Here is a 21,985-nt window from a genome sequence, read left to right on the forward strand (position 1 = left end):
CTATTTGTTCCGCATTTCATTTTCTAGAAGGTGGTGAACCTCCCTTCTTATTGCTTTCCTTATTTCGCAAGTTACCTGCAAAAATCCTAAATATTCAAAAGCAAAAAGTAACAGAGCCATGAAGAAATTTTAATCTTTGGCAGATGGTGTGGAGCGCTGGTTCAGATTTTCCTCTGGCAGTAGATGGGAAAAGAGCCCACACTACATGGCTGTTAGAAACAGGCCATGTTTAAAATGAATGGATTAATTGGGCAAGTAATGATGTATAGAACAGCTCTGTGCTAGCACAGGAACACTCGCGAATTTATTGCAAAAATTCAACCAAGCCGTAGCATCTATTTTATGTTCACAGGGGTGATGGGAGAGTATGAGCCGAAAATAGAAGTGCAGTTCCCAGAAACAGTTCCATCTGCAAAAGGAACAACGGTGAAACTGGAGTGCTTTGCCTTGGGGAAGTAAGTTTTGATCCATTATTATCATTCCCCTAGCTTCTCACTTTCGCAGTGCTGTATTGTAGAGTTTGCAAGCCTTGCTAATCCTTCATTTGCCTCAGTAGAAGTTATTGCAAGCCTTCATAACAGACTTGGGGAGCAGGGGCTTTGCTCACCAACAATATAAACTCCCAAGGAAGAGAGAAGATGTAACTTGTTTTGTAAAGGTGTGTTTGTGCATCTCCTGTTATAAGGTCTCATGCAACACTTGAAACGCGTCTCTTGTTTCTAAAGTAAACAGTAGCAACACTTCCAAAATCAAAATGTGGGACTGGCAGGAAAATGGATGTATTGTCACAGCAGAACCTCAAATTCAACTTTGTCAAAACAGCATTTTTATAATATACAGTCTGCTGCTTTTAAGACTGTATGAGCAATGCACCATTGGTATACATACGTGTATTTATATTATATATAAGCCACCCATAATAAAATTGCTCCAGATCTTATGCAGAGTCTTCAGACTGACCACGTCCTCAGCATCCTCAAACATGAAACAGTGTTAAGTTGGTCAGACAAGAGCTTATCGGGACAAGACCCATAGCTTTTTCTACGGGTCTTATTTTGCTTTATTTTTCTTATTTAGCCCAGTTCCTACAATTAGCTGGAGGAGAGGGGATGGGAAACAGATACCCAGAAAAGCCAGAAGACACAGATCAAGTGGACTTCTTGAAATCCCAAATTTTCAGCAAGAAGATGCTGGACTCTATGAGTGTGTAGCTGAAAATGTGAGAGGGAAGAACGTTGCACGAGGACAGCTGACGTTTTATGGTAAGCAGTCTGCTTGCTTTCAGGGGGTTTTATTGTATCAAGTGCAATATGCAGTAAATATTTTGTGAGAGAGTAATTTTGGGGGGTATTTTTAAAATTACTGTCTTTTACAAACAGCACATCTCAAAAAGGGTATAATTTGAAATAAAATCTATCTGAATGGTGCGTATTAATTGAGAATCAGAGCAGTTGGAACAAAAGCGCTTTGCTGGAAGGACATTGGCATGGTAACATGCAGAAAGCGCTTGCGAACAGCTCATTTGCCTTCTTGTGGCTGTGAGGGTAAAGCAGGTATTCTGGTGGAGCATCGTCGTGGTTACAATTTGGGATTGATTATGTATGTGTTGCCTCAGCTTGTGTTAACAAATGTTAATTGCTTATAACCAATTAAGGACTGCTTTCAAGAGGCGTCACTGGTTACACAGCCTGGAAAGTTGGGGTTTAACCCTGTTAGAGCTGGCAGAGTCCTCGCCGCCCAAAGACTTTGTACACCTGCTGCTCTTAGACTCACATCACAGCCGTTGTTCCGGGCACAATATAAATGTAAAACTTCAGCTTCATAGGCCTTCTGTGTTAAGTAGAAGGTGCATTGGTGCCTCTAATCCTGATAGAAGTGTCTGCCCATCCCCAAACTCTGCTGGAAACAGCCCCATCTTGCAAAGCAAAGCAGATGCTTCTAGGAGCTGAACCAAACTTACAGGGGGAAAGTTTGAGCTATTCTGAGTTACTGTTGAATTAGCTGCGTAGAGGTGAACGAGAGTCACAGAGAGGGGGTTTTAGAGGTATGAATGGGCTGCTGGTTTGGTACTTAGTTTCTGTTTGATGTTTTTTGGAGGGGAGAAGGGTGCAGGTTACATACCCCGCATGCAGGCGTGCAGAGACCTTTCCCCCGTTATAATAATCTTTGTTTTGTTGCTGCTCTGTTAACATCTTCAGGAGCATAATAGAGTGTCATTCTTTATCGAACACGTGCAGAGAAATTCAGTGTTTTCTCCCCCAAATGCCTCTGAGGGCCCAACTTCTGTCAGCAGGGAAGATTGGGTTGAACTCCAGAGATGAGAAGAATTTTTTTGATTTTTAGTAAATTTGCCATAGGAAAACAGTTTGGGAACTAACCCTCGTGGCAAAACTGGATTGAATTTGGCGAGTAATGTAATTTTTTTTTTTTAAAAGGCATATATAGGGATATTTTAAAATTTGAAATATTTCTAAAAGACATTTCATTTAGAAATCAGAACTTTTGGGGCTTCCATTTCAAATAAACACTTCTTTTAAAGTTGAGTAAAATATGCAATGAGAAAACCTTAAAAAGAAATGAAATAGCAAGAACGAAGTGAAGTCTTTCATGTTAAGGAAGTAATCTGGGGTTGATTCAAACTGTTTTTTCTTTTTTAATTAAGAAACTTGAAGATTTCTTTTTCTGTTCATAAAAAAAAATGCATGTTTCTCCTGACTTTTTGCATGTGGACAGTAAATGAAAAGACTCATCAGTTGTACAGTTTTGCTCAATTCACGCAGCCATACCTGCCTTCCTCACAAAGCAGTAAATCGAGCCTTTGGTATACTCCCACCATCGCATATATTAAATTATAATCTCATTACGGTAATGAATTTACCAGTCTGGATCCCATTCCTGGAGGACTGCAGATCCTACACAAAAGCTGCCACCATGGCTAGTGCTGGTTTTCACGCTCAAGATGGTATTTCAGCAAAGATGCTCAAGATATTATGGGAAGAGGAGTGTCCTCCTCTCTCTCTGTGATGCTGGGAACTATCTTTACATCCGCTTTTCTTCATGTGAGCAGAGGAGTTCCCTATGGAGAGGTGTTAGCCTGCCACCTCTGCTAGTTACTGGTTTTAAAGATAATTGACTAAAATATTGTCCTTGTTGTCTTGAGGATGATGAGTTACTAGTTTATAAGTATTCAGTTCAAGGATACCTTGTATTTGGCAGACATTTAGTACTGAAAACAGATCCCTTTAAAAAAAACTTGCTTTCTGTAAGCTAAGCTCTGGAGTTTCACATGGCAACAAAATTTTTTTTAGGGAAAGTAACTTCCTGTAAACATTTTATACAAATAGTTGAAACTGAAAGAAAGTCATTTTCCTTAATGATTTTTCTTTTCAAAGCTGAGAAGTGTTATGTCATTACTGAAATACAACTGTAACGTTGGCAGAGCTTTTCCCGTTGCTTTTGGCGGGTCGGGGCTGGCGCCCGGAGAAGGGAGCGCTCCGGAGGATGTGATACGGGCGGTCGGATGTGCCGCCTACGCTTGATGACGTGCTCTGTCACGATGCATGCCCTGGAGATAGCAATCTGGCTCTAATGGCGTGACTCCTTTAAACCCAGCTATCTGCCTCTCTGCATAGTATAAAATTTAAAAAAAGAAGAAAAAGAAAATGAAATTCAAATTTGCCTGCTTACTGTAGATAACCCAGCGTTGCCTCCGTTGTCAGGTTCTTTCAGTGCTCCTGGAAGTTGTCAGGGAAGGTTGACTTTTGCTGTATTTCATTCTTGTATCAATGTTTATTTTTTCCTCTGTTAGCATATCAGTGACACTGAAGTTGTTTGACATTCTCATTGCAGCAGGAAAGGTTAATTAAACGTGCAAGATCTGTTCTTCCTCTGTTTTCTGTGCTTTGAACCCCTGCAATAGGCTGTGTTTTATTGCCCTCCAAAAGCATTTGTTCTGAGTGCTGTATGTCCTACTCGATAGATAGACCTACACAATAGAAAACATGTTAATGTTAATGCAATTACAGTGACTTATACCTGTTTCCTTGACTGTTATAACTCTGAACGACATACCACTTGTTTTCTTGCCATAGGTCTCTTACTCTGTCTGCCATTCCTACCTCAGATACCACGTACCTCAAATTAGCTCCTGAGAACTAGCAAATTAAACTGCAAAACCTCTTCTTTCCACCCTCATTTAGCAGCCATAAATGCATGTTGCACTGCGTTCCTGACTTTGCAGCTTGCTCCCCGCAGACCCTGCACCTTTGTGAGCCAGGCCAGGTCGATCCCTGCGGCTGAGGCAGGTGAGATCCCCGGCGGGAGCCGGCATCGGCACAGCCCCAGCACATCACTGTCACGGCGCAGGCTGCACCGACACCTCTGCTTCGAGTGCCTGCTTTTCCATTGAACTCAGCAGTGAGGGTCAGCCACGCCGTCAGCTATGTGTTTTGATCCGCAGCATTGCGGAAGCACTCCCATTGACCTGATTCTATTTTTAATCTGGCTGCTCATAAATTTTAAATTTGATAACCCTCCACGAGGCTAAGATTTATATCCTGAGGAAAAAGCAACGCCAACAATTGTTTTTTTGGCAGAAGTACAGTAAACAGATTACCTTAGCTAGCTAATTTAAAAAGAAATTGCCTTTTCGTTCATAAAACCAACATCAAGGAGATGCTTATTATTATTGTCAGGGACGTTGTTTCATTCATGTTAAGTTTAGATGCCATTTCAGTCAGATCTTTTTTTGTCAGACAGACAGTCGCAACCCAAAGATTGTCCTGAGCCTAGGGCAAGCGGCGCTAGGCAGATGCACAAGCACAACGAACTCATAAGGGGTTGTTGCGGCTGCTCGTCACTGTGCTCAATGCCTTTCCCGTGACGGAGGAGAGCCTTGCGCCCCCCTACAGCTCCGCTGATGTCCCTTGGCCGGGTTCTCCCTGCTGACCATCATCAAAGGTCTCTGTACCACCACACCGGCGTATTGCTCTCCTGGACTTTTTTAAAATATCAGTGTATTTTTTAATGCAAAGTGTGAAATGAGATGGTTGTGCTAGTGCTTACTCCTTGGGCGCTGCTCCAGTGTGCATTTAGACTTTCCTATATTGACTCTGTCTGATGAGACAATGCAACATCTTAAATATCCCCCACCCCAACGACATGTATAGTCTGAATAACAGGAAACAGGAAAAATAGCTGTCAGTCAAAGTGATCCAAATGTAAGCACGTTCAGCGGGGCTGGTAGCGACAGCACTAAGAAAGCACTGGGGGAGGCTGCTTCGCCGTGCAGGCGGGGAGGGACAGGCACCCCGGTACAGGCAGGGGTGCTTGGGGCCGAGGAGCTGCACCAACACTGGGAACACTTGTTCCCAGAATTATGACCAAAACCGTGCGATTTGGCGTTGGGCTTTCCAGTCAGATCAACGCTGTCTTACACAGCCTGGAAGAGAGGGAAAATATCCAAGTACCGAAACGGCTCGGTTTCAGCCGTCACGGATGCGGGTGCTGAGTCGGCGTTGCCTGTGTTGCTCTAGGATCCTCCAGCATCTCTCTCGCCTGAGCTCATCCGCTCCCTGCCCAGCACCTTGCTGGCAAGCCAAGGCGAGGAGGAAAAAATTGCAGTTAAAATGGTTTCTAAAAGTGTCAGCACAGCAGCATGCGCATTAGCAGAGAGACAGACTTATTTGTAACTAATTACAGTTCTTTGCAGCATTTTGTAAGATATTCAGCAGAAGCCATTTAATTGGCTGGACCGCTTTTCAGATTAAATACTTCTCAATTCAAAGTCCCACCAGGAATTTATGTGGCTCCTTAATTTTGCAGTGAAGAGAGTCCTCCTTTCATCAATGGGCCTGTGTTTTATTTGTGCGAAAGCTACTTTATGCCACTTTATAAAACAACCTTAAATGTAAATCATATTATGCTCTTCATTATGGTTAGAGGTCTAAAAAGGAAATTTGCATAAGTGAAACTCAGGCAGTTGTATGTCTTTACTCCGTTTAGGTCCCAGATCACAAATAATTCGCTGAAAATTCAAAGCCACTTGAAATGAAATGAGTTTCTGGACTGATAAAAATACAAGAAAATTCACATAAATAGGACAAGTATATATTATTATTAATTATAATTTACATGCCTCATTAGAAAACCCAGTTTGCTACCTGTTATGCAGGTACATTGCCAATTGATTTCTCACCTTCAAGCATCTCCATGTTCATTTTATTTAAAGTTCTCAAATCCTGTGTTGTTTCAGAATATTGTGCCAATTTAACTCTTGGTTAACCACCACTTAAACACTTGGCAGCAGCCGAATCTGTCCTTCCAGGAAGGGGTGGTTGGCCTTGGGAGCAATCATTGCAGTGCCCAATCTTGGTTGGTTTCCCTCGCCCTCGGGAAAATCACTGCTCGGAGGGGGGATGTCTTGACTCCTGCCAGTGGAATATGTATTTTCTCAGACTTTAGTGCAGGAGGGAGTAACTCTGAGTTTTGAATAATTTGCTGCCCAAGGGAAGTCTTGCATCCAGAACAGTTTCTGCACAGAGAACAGGCATGTTTCTCCTCCGCTTTTTCTTTTCCAAGGATTTGCTAGAAACCTGCTTATAAAGAAATCAATTTTTAGGAGATTCAGGAAAAAGTGCTCAAATTGTTATCATTTTGGCTTGGAAAAATAGCTCTCCAGCAGGAGAAGCAAAAATAAAAATAGGTATGAGAAATGAAGTGTGAAAGCTACTCGTAGAGTACCCCACACCTCCCTTATTCCCCTGGGTAGCTGCAGTCTAGAGCATCAGGGATAAAAAAATAACTAAATCCCTGAGGACTAGTCTTTATGAGCGTGCCTGTAATACCTACAGTCCTTTGGTGCCCGGCATAACTGGGGAGAAAGTCATGTAGTGGTGCAGAATAGCTTATGGTAAAGGAGGTAAATAAGAGGTAGGGACAATTTAAGTATTTTTATCAGCTAGGTTAACTCCCTCAAATTTTCCTCTGTTTCTTTTCCTCTGATTTTTAATATTTTAGTCCCAAGCAGAACTCCCAGGCTGGTTCATTATGGTCAGACTTCTAGAGGGCAGAAAGGAGACATCCTGCCCAAGTGGCAATATCTGGTGAACTTTCCAAAGATGCAGACAAATGGAGATCGTTTAGGTGCAACATTCAAGCAAATGACTTTGGTGGAGGATTTGCACAGCTTTGAGAGTTGTATAGGTTTCAAATAGTCCTTAATTGGCAGTAGAGGTCAGGAGGAAGGGATTAAGAGGAAGAAAGGAAGAGAAGAGGAAAAGCGGTAACTTAAAGTCTGGTTTTACGTTCCTGTGATCATTGGGAAGAATAACAAATTAGGGACATATGTGTTTCGTTTACAGAAGCTATATCCCCATTTGGACCAGGATGACACGTGCACTTGTCTGCACAAACCTTATACATTGGCTGCATTCTTTATTTTTAATTACTCATGTATTTTTCCCATCTGTTTTTCTTACTTCTTATGCTCGGTTTTCTGGTCTTTAGACTTTTCTGATCCTGGGCTCAGCCTCAGTCTCCTTAGAATAGATATAGTAATGGACAAGTCATTCAGCCTTTCATCTGCCATTAATGATGAATTACACAGCCTGCACTAGGCCATCAGCTGCTCTAAATTGGCTTAGGAACACTGAAATCAATATACACTGACCGAGAATTGGATTCTGTATATGTATTAGTACTTCATTTGCTTTAGTCTTTTTGGTTGTTTTGAACTCTCAGACAATTGCAAAGTCCTACAGATTTATTTCTGGTTTATTTCTCACATTGCTCCCATAATTCTCTGGTTTTGTTAGTCATTTCTGATGCGATGCATCATCACCGGCTGTGTCATTTCATTTTCAAATGATTTCTGGTCCAGCTTTCCAGTGCCTACTTTTGCCTTTCAATTTATTACACTGAAGGACAGACTTATTCTGGATTTTTTGGTCTTAGTGAAGTAAGAGTATATTTGGGTGTACTTTCCTAATCACCTGGTTTAAAATGCCCCACTTTGCATTGGTGAAGACTGGAAGGTGATCAAAGGTAAACAGGTTTTTTTCTAACTGCTGCCATCATTTTTCTTCTGTCCCTCTGAGTACAAATTCCAGACAGCTCTCATCACCTAGCAGGCGAATATTTTTCTTTAAAGCTATCCTTATGTAAGAGTCATGCTTATCTTTGTAAGCTTTTTCTTCCACTTTATAGTTCTAGCATATGAATTTTTCTTGCAATTCAGATAAATTCTTAATCAGCTTCCATGTAATTTTTTTTTTAGTACCAGATTTTTCCTCTGGGATGTTTCCAAGGCCAGTAATATTTAAGTACTCCAAATAGGGCCAAAATATTTCCAGACCCATTATATGAAAGAATTCGTCTTTGGTCAGTGCTACTGAAATGATCCGAAGGACTTTTTCTAGAACACTACTACCAGTCACAAATTAAACCTTGTCAGTATCTCATATAATACTGCTATACTAGAAAATGTAGCGTGGAGCTGGTTTCATATCCTTATTTGAATTTTTTTAATTATCGTGCTTGAAATCTTGTGTCACATTACCATGTCTTGGTATAATCCCCAAAGGGAGGCTGTCAAATTTCATTATATTATGGTGACTCTCATTTGGTGGCTCAAACATATTTGCTGCATGAACCAACCCTTGTGTATTACTCAAGATTAAGTCAAGAGCGTGCTTGCTCTTCTCTGAAATGAACTGTTGAAAGGAGAGGTTGACCTAATTGGAAAAGTCTCCTGAAGAGCAGCAGAGAATGAAGCTTCTGTGAAACAAAGCACTCCTCCAGTTTTCACTGAGATTTGTTTTTTGACCTATTACGCTCATTCTGTAGTTATCTGCATTATAAATTGCCTTAGGATAGAAAGCTTAACTGGTTAAAATAACTGAAGGGGGTGAAGAGTGGTGCGTGGTGCAAGGCTGTGGTTCGTGGGTGCTGCACAGAAGAGTGAAGTGATTAGCGGGGTGGCAGCTCCCAGCGCTTCCAGCACCGCACATTTAAATCTCAGCACCGTTACTTAGGGCAGCAGTTCAGATGTGCAACCTGCAAAGTGCAGCAGAAAGACTGAACAGGTAAAGTTTTTTGGTGCATTGGGTGAGAATTTTCTTTACTTGGGGAGTCTGCCTGAAATAAGGATAAATACTGAATTTTCTGTTCTCCTCACACGAGAGTTATCTTTCTTTTTACACAGCATACGCTTATACGTATTAGAGCACACCTTACCTTTCATGGGTTTTCTTGCTTTACAGGTTACTTTCAGTTGTTTTGTCTGAATTTTTTTGTTGTCATGTGGGAAATCAGTAAAACACTCAGTACTGCAAAAAAGGCAAATGATCTGTGTGGTTTTATAGAGCTCCTTTTACGGTATCATAAGACTCTCTTCAAAATTATGAGTTGGATGCTGTTAGAATGGTAAATATGCAAATTCATGAGTAATTTGCAAATGTCCTTGAGCCACTGAACCCATTGCAGTTGCGCAGCATGTCTCAGTTCAATGGAATTGTTCAAGTTCTTACTCCAAATGACAGAATTGACTTTCACCTTCCTACATTTAAAAATTTTCCCTTTCATATCTCTTTAGATACACATAATAAACAAGCTTAAAATATTACAGGGGCAGGAGGGACCTCTCCTTTTCAGCTACTTCTTTTGCTTCTGCATTGTCATTACATTCAGTTTGCCTTTCTGCTTTTTTTGCAAGTCCCTTGGAGTTAAGATGCTGTGCAAAATTCTTCAGCTTTCTTCTGTGTTTTGTGGGCACTGTGAGAAGAGAAGTGTGCAGTGTGGTAGGTGTGGGGTTAAGCACACATCTGTCACAGCCTGAACACAGTTTTAAAAGCCACTCAGCTCCCTGAATGTGTATATCCAGCATCACGTCATGGTAGACATATCAATATTTTAGGTGTAATCATACCAACTTACCATTTTGATATGGTGTTTTTTAATTTACCCTTTCAGACCTTTCTCTGGCCCTTGTCCCTGTCCAAAGTTGTTACCTGTCTTTGAGTAATCTTAATTTTTTTTTATCTGATTACATGGGAAAAAGTATTAATCAGGTTCTTGGAGACCTCTGCTGGTAATATCTTCCTACTAAGTCTCTCAGATTTTATTATGTCAAAATGGGGCAAATGACCATTAAAAAAATCTGAACTCTCTTTTTTAATGGGACATTCTGAAAAGTATTGTACATATATCTAGACAGATGGGATTTATGAAGGTAACGTAGGAAGGTCAGAGATTTTGTATGGTCTCCAAAAATATGGAATTTGATTTGCATGTGGAGTCTGGCTAAACTTAAGCTGTATTTAAAAAAAAGCCAATAAACAACAACCTCTGATAAAAATATGTGAAACACAACTAAAAATATAATCTCATAATTGTCTGAAAACTGCCAGTGCCAGTTTTCACCAAATTCTCCCAAAATGTATCTCTAATATCTGCTTTTGGACTTTCTAGGTTTGTTCGATGTCATTAATACAATTACTGAGTCCAAAGATTCTTCATACAAATGGAAGATCTTCCTATGGTAGTACTTGTAGATATGGCCCTAATCTAAGAGAAGACTGAGAATTTGGACCATGCAGGCCTAAGTTACTGGAATAACCTTAATTTCAATGCAGAGCTAGTTCTAAATTACAAGTTTTGAAGTTGGATGCTAAATTTTAGAAGTCATATAGATCCTGAAGAAGAAAATGTCTCTATTTGAAGGACCGGGGTCTAACAGTGACATTTATTCCACTGGGGCAGTACATGAACTGTTATTTTGTTTTTGTACAATGATCAGGATTTCTGAAGCTACTCTTTTTCATTAAGTGTTTTTATTAAAAATAAAATGAAAACAGGTTCTGATCTTGCACATGCCACCTTCAAAAAGCACAACTGGACTCAGGGAAAAAAAATAATCTTAGCAATTATTAAGCATGTTATTAAATCCAACTCTTAAATGTGCTAATGAAGAAAGCAATGGCCATTTGGTTGCACCTAGAGAGCACACTGTTGGTTGCAGACACAAGGCTTTATTCATTACTTCTGCACTGCAGCTCAGCCCAATTGGATTCAGAAAATCAGCGATGCACGCGCAGCCATAGAGGAAAGCGTCGTCTGGGAATAAGCCCTGGTCCCGCTGGCGGAAGGACGGGGAGCCGCTGCTGCCCCAGGTAGGCACCGCTGGAGCCCTTCGCCAGGAAGGAGGGTCGCAGGCTCTGCAAGTGCTTTCATGCTCCGCCAGCTTTCTCATCTCTGCATGTTTTATTACTTGTGGAATGGAAATAGAAAGGATGGCGGTGCTCTGTAGGCAATTCCTTGCCACGCCTGGTGGGCACTTCTGTACGGCTTGAGGAGAGCTGCTCTTAGTGACAAGGAGGGCACACGACAGCTCTTCGTTCGGAGGTCCTCTCTGAAATGAAGGACCCATGATACAAACCTAAGGGTGTAGAGACCCTTGTGAAGAAGAGGGAATGGCCATATGGGACTATGGAGCCTGCAGCCAGAAAATGATCACCCTGGATTAATTTTTTTTTTTTTCGTTTATGATGTTCAGGTGAACTTCTGCTGCTAATGAAACCTTAGTGTTTCTGCTGGTCTCTAATGGCGTTCCCACTCCTCCTGCTGAGCTGTGTCCCTGTGCGGGTGACAAGGAGCATGGCCTGCCGTTGCCAGGGATACAAAGAGCTGCCTAAAGACGGGTGACGCACAGGAGCTGGGGAGATGCACCCCCTCCCACTGCCCTGTCTGCCCAGCTTCTCGCTGGAGGGTCATCGCTCAGTCCCATGGTCCCCCCCTGTTATAACCACAAACTAAAACAAGTCACCAAAGCATTGGCTTCACAGTAGCCGGCATTTTTTTCCCTTCACTTATTGTGAAAGAATATGGCAGCCCAGATTTGATCAAACCCTGATAAAGATTGCACAAACATTAAATTTCTGCCCTACGGCCAAGTAGAAAGCCAATAGCTCTTTGTATTACTATTGTTTTAATTGGTGAGACTCCTGGGGAGGGAGGGAACACTTTGCTGTGCTTATTAAAATTGATAACACAAGCTCCATATCCTTAGGCTGACAAATGATACCCCGGTCTTTTGTTCCACACGCTAATTTTGCTTGCTTCACGCTGGTCACTAGCAGATGGTCTCGTACTTAAATCACGTTAGTGGCTGATGTGAAGTAAAGGGTCATTAAATTATTAACATCTATATTGTTTTCAGTAAACTGCAGAATATTTTAAGTATTTCTCTCTGTGCTAGCTAAGATGGCAACCAGTCTTACTAGCCTTCATTGCCATATATACTCATAATACCATTGTTTTAAATGTTTTAAAGAGTACGGTTGGCTGTGATAATGCCACTATGGAACAAAAGTGCATTTTTTGATTCAAGTTTATCTGCTTGAAAGGGATATTAATCTAAATGGTTTGGGTATTAAATCAATGAGAAGTCAAGGGAAAGTCCTCCAGTTTAAATGTCATTTACCAACTACTGTATTGGGTTTACCATTTAGTGTCTAACCTGACATAAATTTAGCTGGCAGACAAATAGATTGGAGCATGCAAATTCTTCTCATTACTGCTACTGGTTTTTGTCCACCTTGATATAAAATATAGCATAACAACCGCTGGGTTTATGTTCCAAGGAGGGATCTCCTTATTTACTTTTTTATTTGTTTCACTGTTTCCTACAGGGCAGAGTTCAGCTAGAGCAGGGCTCGCTCATGATAGCGAACGTCAGCCTGTCGGATGCCGGCATGTATCAGTGTGTAGCGGAAAACAGACACGGCATCATTTTTGCCAGTGCAGAACTGAGTGTCATAGGTAAGTTTACTTTCCTGAACACTGCAAACCTTTCAAAACCAGCAAAGCCTTCACCCAAGCTGTTTGTGCCAAGTTTCAGCATCTGAAGCAGAAGTGCTACTTTGACAAGTTGTTGTTTTTAAGTAAGGCATGAAATGAAAACTTGAGAAAGTGGATAGGCAGAGAACAGATTTTTTTACATCATCCCACCTTCCCGTATTCATCCAGGTGACTGAGCACAGAGAGCTGGCAAGCTCACTCAACCTCTTGCTGGTTAGAAGCATTTATGGAGAAACCCGAGAATTGCAGTTCAGAGCATACTGGACAGTAACTGCCTGCTCGTGGGCTGCAGAGACTGACTCTCTTGAGAAAATGTTGAAAAACTACTTGACTGAGTAGACCTCCCACCATTCTAATGGCAATTGTAACGCTCCTGTTCCAACCCTCACCAAGAAAAGCAACTTGTGCCCCACCTGTTTTGTCTACTTGTCCCAGTTAATATCAGGAGAAGCTCCTGCGAATCCAGGTGATTGAATTCCGGATGGGAGGGAGTAGAGATTACAGAGCCAGGCTCTTCTCAGTGGTGCCCAGTTCCAGGACAAGAGGCAATGGGCACAAACTGAAACACAGGAAGTGCCATTTAAACATAAGAAAAACTTCTTTAGTATGAGGTTGGTTGAACATTAGAACCGGTTGCTCAGAGAGACTGTGGCATCTCCATCCTTGGAGATACTCAACATCCAAGTGGATATGGTCCTGGGCAACCTGCTGTAGCTGTCCCTGCTTGAGCAGGGGTGGGACAGGACCATCTCCAAGAGGTCCCTGCCAGCCTTAGCTATCCTGCAGGTCTGTACGTTATTCGCAAATGTTGCTCTTGTATGAGTGGCAGGCCTGGAAACTGGTATGTCAGCATAGATATGTAGTTTCAAAGGGTTAAATAGAATTCATGATAACAAAACAGTGGTTTAGTTGTTTTCAAAGCAAATGTTCATTCCCCTCTTTATCCTGAAAAACAAAGCATGAGGTCTTTTCTGATTATGGCATTTTCAATTATCGGTCATTTTTTATCAGCAGTGATAGATGCCTGCATAGAAAAAAATTCATTTGAAAGATTGTCAGTGTTGCTGTTCAAGAAAAGTACAATAATGCTCAATAAATTAGACTTCACAGTGCTAAGATTTATTGGACGTGTTACTGCGTGAAAGAAATCGAAATAAACCCACCGACGCTTTTCCTGTCTATTCAAAACCCTGGTAAAAATGAGCCTTTGGGAGGAAGGCAGATCTCCTGATAGACAGAGGCTTAGCCCTTGCTAGTGGTACCTCCAGTGCCTCCCTGTGCCCGGCAGCCCCGTAACACCCAGGGGCCGACCTTGTGTCTGCACAAAAAGAAAAGACCTTGGAGAGCCTGCTCTTAAAACCTGCCAGATAACTTGTATTTGGCTGACTTCTCATTTGGGTTATGCAGTCTGGCTTCTGTAGGTCATGTGAAAAGTACCAGAATGGTGTGCTGCGGATTAATTTCTATGGATCTGTGATTTAATTTGACGTATTTTTAAAGAAAAACAGCATGTTTTCCTTTTCACTAGAGTTTTCAAAGGAGGTCAATATTCTGAGCTCTCACTGAGAAATGTTAGCTTTTAAACATCTTTCTGAGTATAAAAATGGTTATTTTAAAAGGTCCTGAAGTTAAGCACTTGAAATGATTAAACACCACTAATAGCAAGTGAGACTTATAGCAAAATTAAGTGAAAAAGAGAAATGGAAAATTACAGACAGAGCTTTTCTCAGAGTGATTCTTCTCTATTATTGTTGTCAATTATATTGCCTGGAGTCTTCAGCTAAAACCGGGATCCTGTTGTGCTGGGCATTGTAAAAATGTGTAGTAAGATGCAGTCATTACCTTAAAGAGTTTTCAGGCTAAATGTTTAAAAAAATTAAAAAAAAAAAGAGTAATTAAAATCCTCATTTTACAAACAAAGTGTGAAAAAATTAAATGCATTACCCCTGAAGTGGCACAGGGAAGCTGTGGTAGTTGCTGAGAACTGAGCCCAGAGTTTCTAAATGTCAGATGACAACATTTTGAACGCCACAGAATAAAACCCATATCATGCAACTCCTCTATCTCACGCAGGACCAAGAGAAAAATAGGAAATTACTTGTAAAAAACCCAGTCTAAACTGTTCACTACAGAGATGGAAATAACAGGGTTATTCAAAAATCCATTTTGCTCATAAATTTTGGACAATCATCTGAGAAATTATTTCCAGAATTGATAATGTATTAATTATGATACTACGATATAAATAATAATCCATCTGGTTCCAAGTGCATTGGTGGGAAGTCATCCTCAAGATGCCTCCTTTAATTTTGAAATATTTTACCTAGCCAGTGTTGGTTTTCACATGGCTCATTTATAGTCTCTAATAACATACATGTTTTCCTCTATGCTAAAATGAAGTCAGCCATCTATGATTAGACATAGAAGACAAGACAGCTCAGAGATTAGTGAACTCTGACTCATGAAAGTGGAAGACGAGATCTATTTGATCATAAAGCCCATCCCATTATCAGTGTAGTATTATGTTTTATTCAACTCTTTTGCGACAGGAATGATATCCAAAAAATTGAGGCAGACAAGATGCCCTCAGAAAAATGAATTTGCTTTCTGTATCACACGGCAGGTTTTGTCTCCCAGCTGCTTCAGGTGAGCTTTAGATCATTTTATGGAGCATCAAGCAGATGCAATGCAGAGTGATCTGAACTCTCACCTCCCAGTGCGCAGCAAGAAAGTCGAAGAAAGTGCTGCAAGCTCGGGGGATACGGGGATGGGGCAGGAGGTGCAGGGTGCAGGCTCGCAGCTAGCAAAGGGGATGGAGAGAATTAGAGGGGACTGGACAGAGTTTGCTGCCACTGATCTGTCAGAAAGCAAGCTCCTGTCAGCAAAGACGTAGTGAGCAGGGCAAGAGTTGTTCATAAAACCATTAAGCTGCCTCACCTATTTGCTCAGAACTTTCTATATTGAAAAAAATTAATTGTCCTACTTTGATATAAATAAAACCTTCTGGTCGTCTTTGGGGAGTTCACTACCAGAGTCAGTCTAGAGGCAGCCGCCTCAAAGCTCTGCCTGTCATCGGGTCCCATCAAATAAATCATTAAAAATCCTTTGAGGCAGGAATCAGAAGCCAAACCATCTCCTCCCTCCCAGCCAGGCTGCAGACTGTCTGCAGGGCTTTGGTGTTTGCTTCAATGAATATCTGACTGTTTTTCACAAAACAGAAGAGTGAGCCCTGGAGGGACTAAGAAAGGTGATTGGAGAGTACCTTGTACCCTGTGCCTACTTAAGTCTTGCTTTGTTTTGCTTGGTTCAGGACCTGGCTGCGTCAAGCTCTCCCACCCTTACAGCATGAAAATAAAAGACCCTGTTTATGCAACAGTTGTGAATATAAAGCATAAAAATGTCAACTTTTCTGGAAATAGTAACATTTCTGATTAATTGTGTGGGTTCTGTGTTTGTGGCAATTTTCCTGTATGCTGTTGCTGTGCACATAGCAACGTTAGACAAAATGATGATCATGCTGTTATGACACAAAAAAGGAAATACATGATACAGTTCATGCAGGCGTAATTCTTAGGGGTAATGCCCCGAATAAGATGTGTGTGACACCGAGTTTCTGCTGCCTGCCGAGGTTACTGGTTTCTGAGGTTTGTAGCTGAACATGCATTTCTAAACAAGTAAAGATCTGAAGCATTCAGGTGTCTGTTTGCCCCATCCATATGTGCATATAGTTCATAAAGTCAGATCATTTAGGAATTGCAGGTGAGAAGCAGCCCTGGAATATTGTAATGTTCAAAAGAGCCCGACTTTGGTTTTTCCAGAGGGAATTCTGATCTGTTGTTTTGTTTTTTTTTCTTTCAGCCATCAGTCCAGACTTCTCCAAAACACTGTTGAAAAAGTTAACTCTTGTTAAAGTGGGTGGTGAAGTAATCATTGAGTGTAAGCCGAAAGCTTCCCCCAGACCTACTTATTCTTGGAAGAAAGGAAAAGACATCCTAAGAGAAAATGAGAGGTAATGTCTTAAAGTAACCATTTCTTTCATTAGCTTGCTCCAACCCAGGGGCTTTCAGCAATGAAAGCTAAATTTGTCATTAATAGCTTCCCAAAATTGACTTGCAAATAAATGTGAAAACAGCTAGTGTTCAATCTCAAGGAGCTGGGGGTGAGATTTCTATTCCCATTGTGTTCATCCCAGTCTCTGTGTACCATTAAAGCATCCCTGCCAAGAAGCTGATAAAGATATATTCTAAAAAGCAAGTATTTTGCCTCTGCCTTGCTCTAAATACCCATTGTTTTTCAAAAAATTTCCCAGGAGATAAAACCCTCCACTGCAAATTACACTGCTCTAGTACATTACTCAATGTCCCACAAACAGGAATTATTTGGGGCCATTAATTAATTTGGCAGTCCTAACACCTGACTTGGAGATGGCTTTTTCAGACTGGCCAAGTAATTTTTTTTCTTTTTTTTTAGTTCAAAAGGAGAGCATTAGTAGGAAGTAGGAGCCTACCTTCCAAATTCTCATGCATGGTTTTGCAGTGATTTGTTGTTGACTGTGTAGAGGTACAGTTGTGTTACCTGTCCTGCTTGTGCAGCGCCTGGGAGCGGGACCCAGGGAGCTGTCCTTGACAGTCCACCAAAATATGATGTGCCACTTGGATTAATGGGAAAAATCCTGTCCTATTAGTAAAGGTCAAAAAGACAGAAAATACAGGAAAGTGTTATTTTTAAAAGCTTAAACCTGTTAGAGCTGTTCTTTTATCTTGGAAAGTCTAGTGTTGCTCCATCCAACCTGCCTGCCCATAATGGACGTTGAAATATATACTATGGTGATGTATGCGAAAAGCTATAGTTATTTAGAGCCAGATGAGTAAAATGATGAACAACCTATTTCTGACTGACTTAGCTCCTGTTACCTGGTCTTTACAAAGCTGTTGTCTGTGGACCGTTCGACTTCACCTCTTGGGATAAAAAGAGTTGGGTGATCAATTATGCAGAGCTTCCTCTAGCAGCCAGGGTACAGAGCTGTGTGAGGTCAAAGTTATAATAGATCAAGGTATATTGATTTTTAAAACTGAAATAACTTGTTCTTCTGGTGAAGATTGTGCAAACGATGGGACGTATTAAATACTGGAAGTTTTGGAGTGTCAGCCCCATGAGCTTCCATCCGTCTCCCTGTCCTCGCTGTCACAGTCCGTAGCTGAAATGTGCTGTTTTCTCTGATGCTGTTCTCCTAGGCATGGCACAATCCTCATTTTAATTTAGGAGTGAGAGAGAAAGCATTAGTTTATTTGAGCAAGGGCTTAGGAAAGGAAAGGAATGTGAGTGACTGTGTTTCTTGCTTGGTCACTGCTTGTGCAATGCTGCCAACAGTGATTTTTTTTTTTTTTTTTTTTTTAGCACTACTCTCTCATCTGCATAATTACCTCAAAGTTGGATACTGTAATACAGCAGAAATCTCTGGATCCTGATTTCTGAAGGGAATGTGGCTTATGCACTGATAACATAAGGCTAGGTGGCAGCTCGGGTTGCCTGTGTGTGTTTACTTCCAAATAATTTTTGAACTGGTTATTCGATGTAGATGTTTCAGCTGGTTTCCACCAAGGTTAAGAGAGGAAGAGATACTCCTCAAAAATAGCAGGTTTCTTCAAAGCTTTGTGAAAATACACAACTGGGAAAAGGAGTCACTATTATTTCCCCTCAGTGAAACCCTGTCACCTAAAGTCACGCTGTGGTAGACATGAGGGAGTCCGCACCAGAGCAGCCCTGAATGGTGCGCACATCTGTGTAAGTAGTGTAAGGCTGTACCTGCAGTGTTTTCCTGACCGACCTTCTCCGGAGGCATATAGGCAAGAGGCAGGTATAGTCATAAAAACTTGCTAAATAGTGTATACTTTGCTGTTTGCTGGTCACAGTCCCCACATCCAGGCAGACTTTAGGCAGTGGCTGGGAGGACGGGTGGTGAGTACAACACAGTCCTCCAAGCAGCTCAGTGTTGAGCTCTAATGCAAACTGCAGCAAGGCTGAAGTGTTGGTGCTCATGGCAGTGGCAGGCTCGCTGCCGCGCTCCTCCTGTTTCTGCCAAGCGCACCACGCCAGAACCGGGAGCCTCCCACCAGGGAACCAAGCCCTGGATTGGAAACCAGACGTGAAATGTGCCCAAGCAGGTGTGAAATTTTCTGCTACTTCAGCCCAGGGGTTTCTCTGCCAGCCAGATCATCCAGCGGGGCCCATCTGGTAAAATGTCTTAATGAACACCGCTCCGTTGAGTTGGCAGTTGGACCTGTTTAGTTCTTATACGCAGTTGCTTGTGTCTCCCGTGGGGCCAAGGGTGTTGAATCCTCGCCATTGTCTTTATTAACCACACCATCCTTGCAGTCTGTACCTGGAGACTGTGTGAAATGCGCAATTAGGAAATTACATTGTCTTACGTGATCATGGATGGCATTGTTCATCAGCACTGTCTGACTTCACGGGCAGGAGGGGCCAAGTGCCTGGTCCTCTGCTTAACATTGCTGTATTTCTGGTTTCTTTGATTGCTGCAACGTTATCTCCTTCCTGCCGTCCTGGGGGACAGCAAGCAGCATTGAGTGGAGTCCAGTCCTAGTACCTCCCTACACCCATGCTTATGTGTGGGCTTCAAACAAGAACTTTCTTGGCTGTTGAAAAAATCTGTTGAAATATAGGAAGGTGCCAAGAAAAGCTGTTGCTGAAATCTCTTCATCTAGGGCAGAAAACAGAACTTGTAGACAGGCGTGGGAGAAGAAACTTGAATGAAATCTCTGTTTAAACTGACATTAAAGAGTCCTTCGAGTTTCAGAGAGGCACCTGAACATCTGGATACTTTTCCAAACTGAACTTGATCATGTGAAGGTTAATCAATATAGATGATCCTTCCAATTCCAGGTGGAGTTAAAAGCAACGTTAATGTGTCAGTCCTTGCTTTGAATTCTGATGTACAGCCTGACGGCTGCCATGGCAATCGCTCGAGCATTTCTCCTGGGGCTTGTATGACTTTTCAGATGGAGTGTAATGTTTGGGACTCCTTGCTGGAGACATCAGATTTTGCTGCCGGGACTCTTGCTCTGGAGGCTACTGCTGTCCAGGAGGCAAAACTTAAGTGTGTTGTTCAATGTTTACCCAGAGGGCAGAGACTACCATGGCAAAAAAGAGCTTTATTGTTTTAAGTTTCATATTCTTCTCTGGAGGCTGAGGTAGTGTGTACTGCACCCCTAATGAATAACATGCCCTGAAGGTATCTCTTACTGGTGGTTGAGAACTGTGCAATTGTGTTATTAGGAATTCTGCCCTGGGGTACAATTATACTATTGCAGTCATTAAAGGCAGTTCATCTCCATAATAATGGAAATCCTGCCTTGGAGGCCTAACTGAGTCAAAATAATGTTAGTAGCCTGACTCCAGAAGGTAAATTTTCTATAGAAACAGCTATAGCACAGATGTAGATATATTGCAGATGCTGCTTGGAAACAAAGACTATTTCTATATGGGTAAAAATACAGAGATCATTTTCTATCCTTGATCTTCCCTTCACATTTCAGTGCAGAACGGCTGTTAACACTCTGTGGGAAAGGTCTTCAGTCCTATTAATGCCACTCTGTACAAATCAGCCTCATAGGGCCACTGGTAGAGTAAGAGCAGGCGAGTCTGCTGCCTGCCACAGTATCTCCCACCTGCCACACCATCGGGGCAGGAGACATGACTAAAAAACACCCACCCTCTGGGAAACCCTCGCTCAGGAGCAGGGGATACCTTTTAGATAGGAATGGTCACCATAAAGCTGTGCAGGCTTCATCATCAGAGAGACAGTAGTATATAAGTAGTGTTTAGGACCCACTTGTCCCAGCACACTCCTCAGGCAGAAGTTGTTTTACCCTTTCAGTATACACTGTTACGCACATAACCTGGAAGTTTGAGCTGGTTTTGGAGATCTGCAGCTGGTAGTAGTCGTTCCAGAAGCCAACAAGCACTGGGAGCTCCGGGTGGAAGTAGCGTCTTCTGGTTGTTGCAAAACTGCAATGTGTCTTTGGGACATGTCAGATCGTTGATCAGACAGAAAGATTTGAGTTGAGTTCAGAATGTTTTTCGCTTACCATTTGGCTCTCTTACATTCTTATTTCCAGATGTGTTTAACCTCCGATCTCTTTCTTCTGATTCAACAACAGGAGAAAAAAAATTTTGGAGAGCTGGGATCCCATTACACAGGTTCTCTTTGCTCATGTCCCAGCTACATCAGCGTGAGTCAGAAGTGATGCTGGACTTAAGCCTGTGAGATTGAGATGGAGAGTGTTACTGCCCAGCTGCCTGAGGAGGGCTGGCATTCAAAACCAGGCAAAAACTCCTCGAGTGAGGAGTGCACAGACTGTAGAAGCCAGAACCTATGGTTTTTATTTAAATCTCAGTGACCCTTTGGTCTTACAATCTTATGTCTTCATCCCCTTGATTTATGAAATAATGTAGCATCTATGGCATTGTATACATAGGATATAGGCATCATACAGACATTAAATAGAGACATGGTCTTCTGCAATTATTACACCATGCCAAAGACAGATGATTCGAACTGTGCCTATACTTCGCTCCAAAGCTGTCTCAGGAACCAAATCAATCATTTCTGGATGTCAGTTGGAGTTACAGAGGTAGAGGGTAATTTTGTGTGAGATTTACCAATATAGAACAGAAATCCATAGTTACCCGTAAGTCTGGAAAAACTTCCATTAATTGATGGCCCCTGTATAACACTGAAGTGAATGAAAGCAAGTCCTTAATGGAGAGTCTTTCCTTTAAACTCCTGAACTCCTGAGGCCAAGCATCCTCCAGTCCACAGTATTTCCCATTTGTGACAATTATTTCCTGGCATTACGTTGTATGTATTATTCATCGGGAGGAGGAGGAGGGGAAGTCACGGCAGTCAGATTGTTCTTGCAGGATTTTGTTAATCCTTTCATAATAATTCAATTACATCTAATGCCACAGCGTTAAGATAAATTTGTTACTGAGACTAGTGCTTTAAAACCTTCAGTTTCAGGTGATCTTATCACAGAAACCTTTCAATTTCTTCATAATTACGGTGTTGCTCTTATGGAGAACTGCGCTCAGTTGCAAGTGTGAGCGG

At 41.8% G+C, this 21,985-nt stretch overlaps 1 protein-coding gene across 1 annotated transcript in view; it reads left to right on the forward strand.

The window, feature by feature from the left end:
• Positions 1-352: 352 nt before the first annotated feature.
• The window catches only part of LOC104077817 (contactin-4-like), a gene marked incomplete at its 5' end in the record, with an annotated part of 75,151 nt that continues 53,518 nt past the window's right edge, over positions 353-21,985 (forward strand). Inside the window, 6 exon segments of the mRNA XM_009579190.1 lie at positions 353-455; positions 1,078-1,262; positions 11,052-11,118; positions 11,120-11,168; positions 12,687-12,816; positions 16,714-16,864. Coding sequence (XP_009577485.1) covers positions 353-455; positions 1,078-1,262; positions 11,052-11,118; positions 11,120-11,168; positions 12,687-12,816; positions 16,714-16,864 — 685 coding nt within the window.

This window comes from Fulmarus glacialis, unplaced genomic scaffold (assembly GCF_000690835.1).
Source record: "Fulmarus glacialis isolate BGI_N327 unplaced genomic scaffold, ASM69083v1 scaffold6966, whole genome shotgun sequence".
Taxonomy (NCBI): domain Eukaryota; kingdom Metazoa; phylum Chordata; class Aves; order Procellariiformes; family Procellariidae; genus Fulmarus; species Fulmarus glacialis.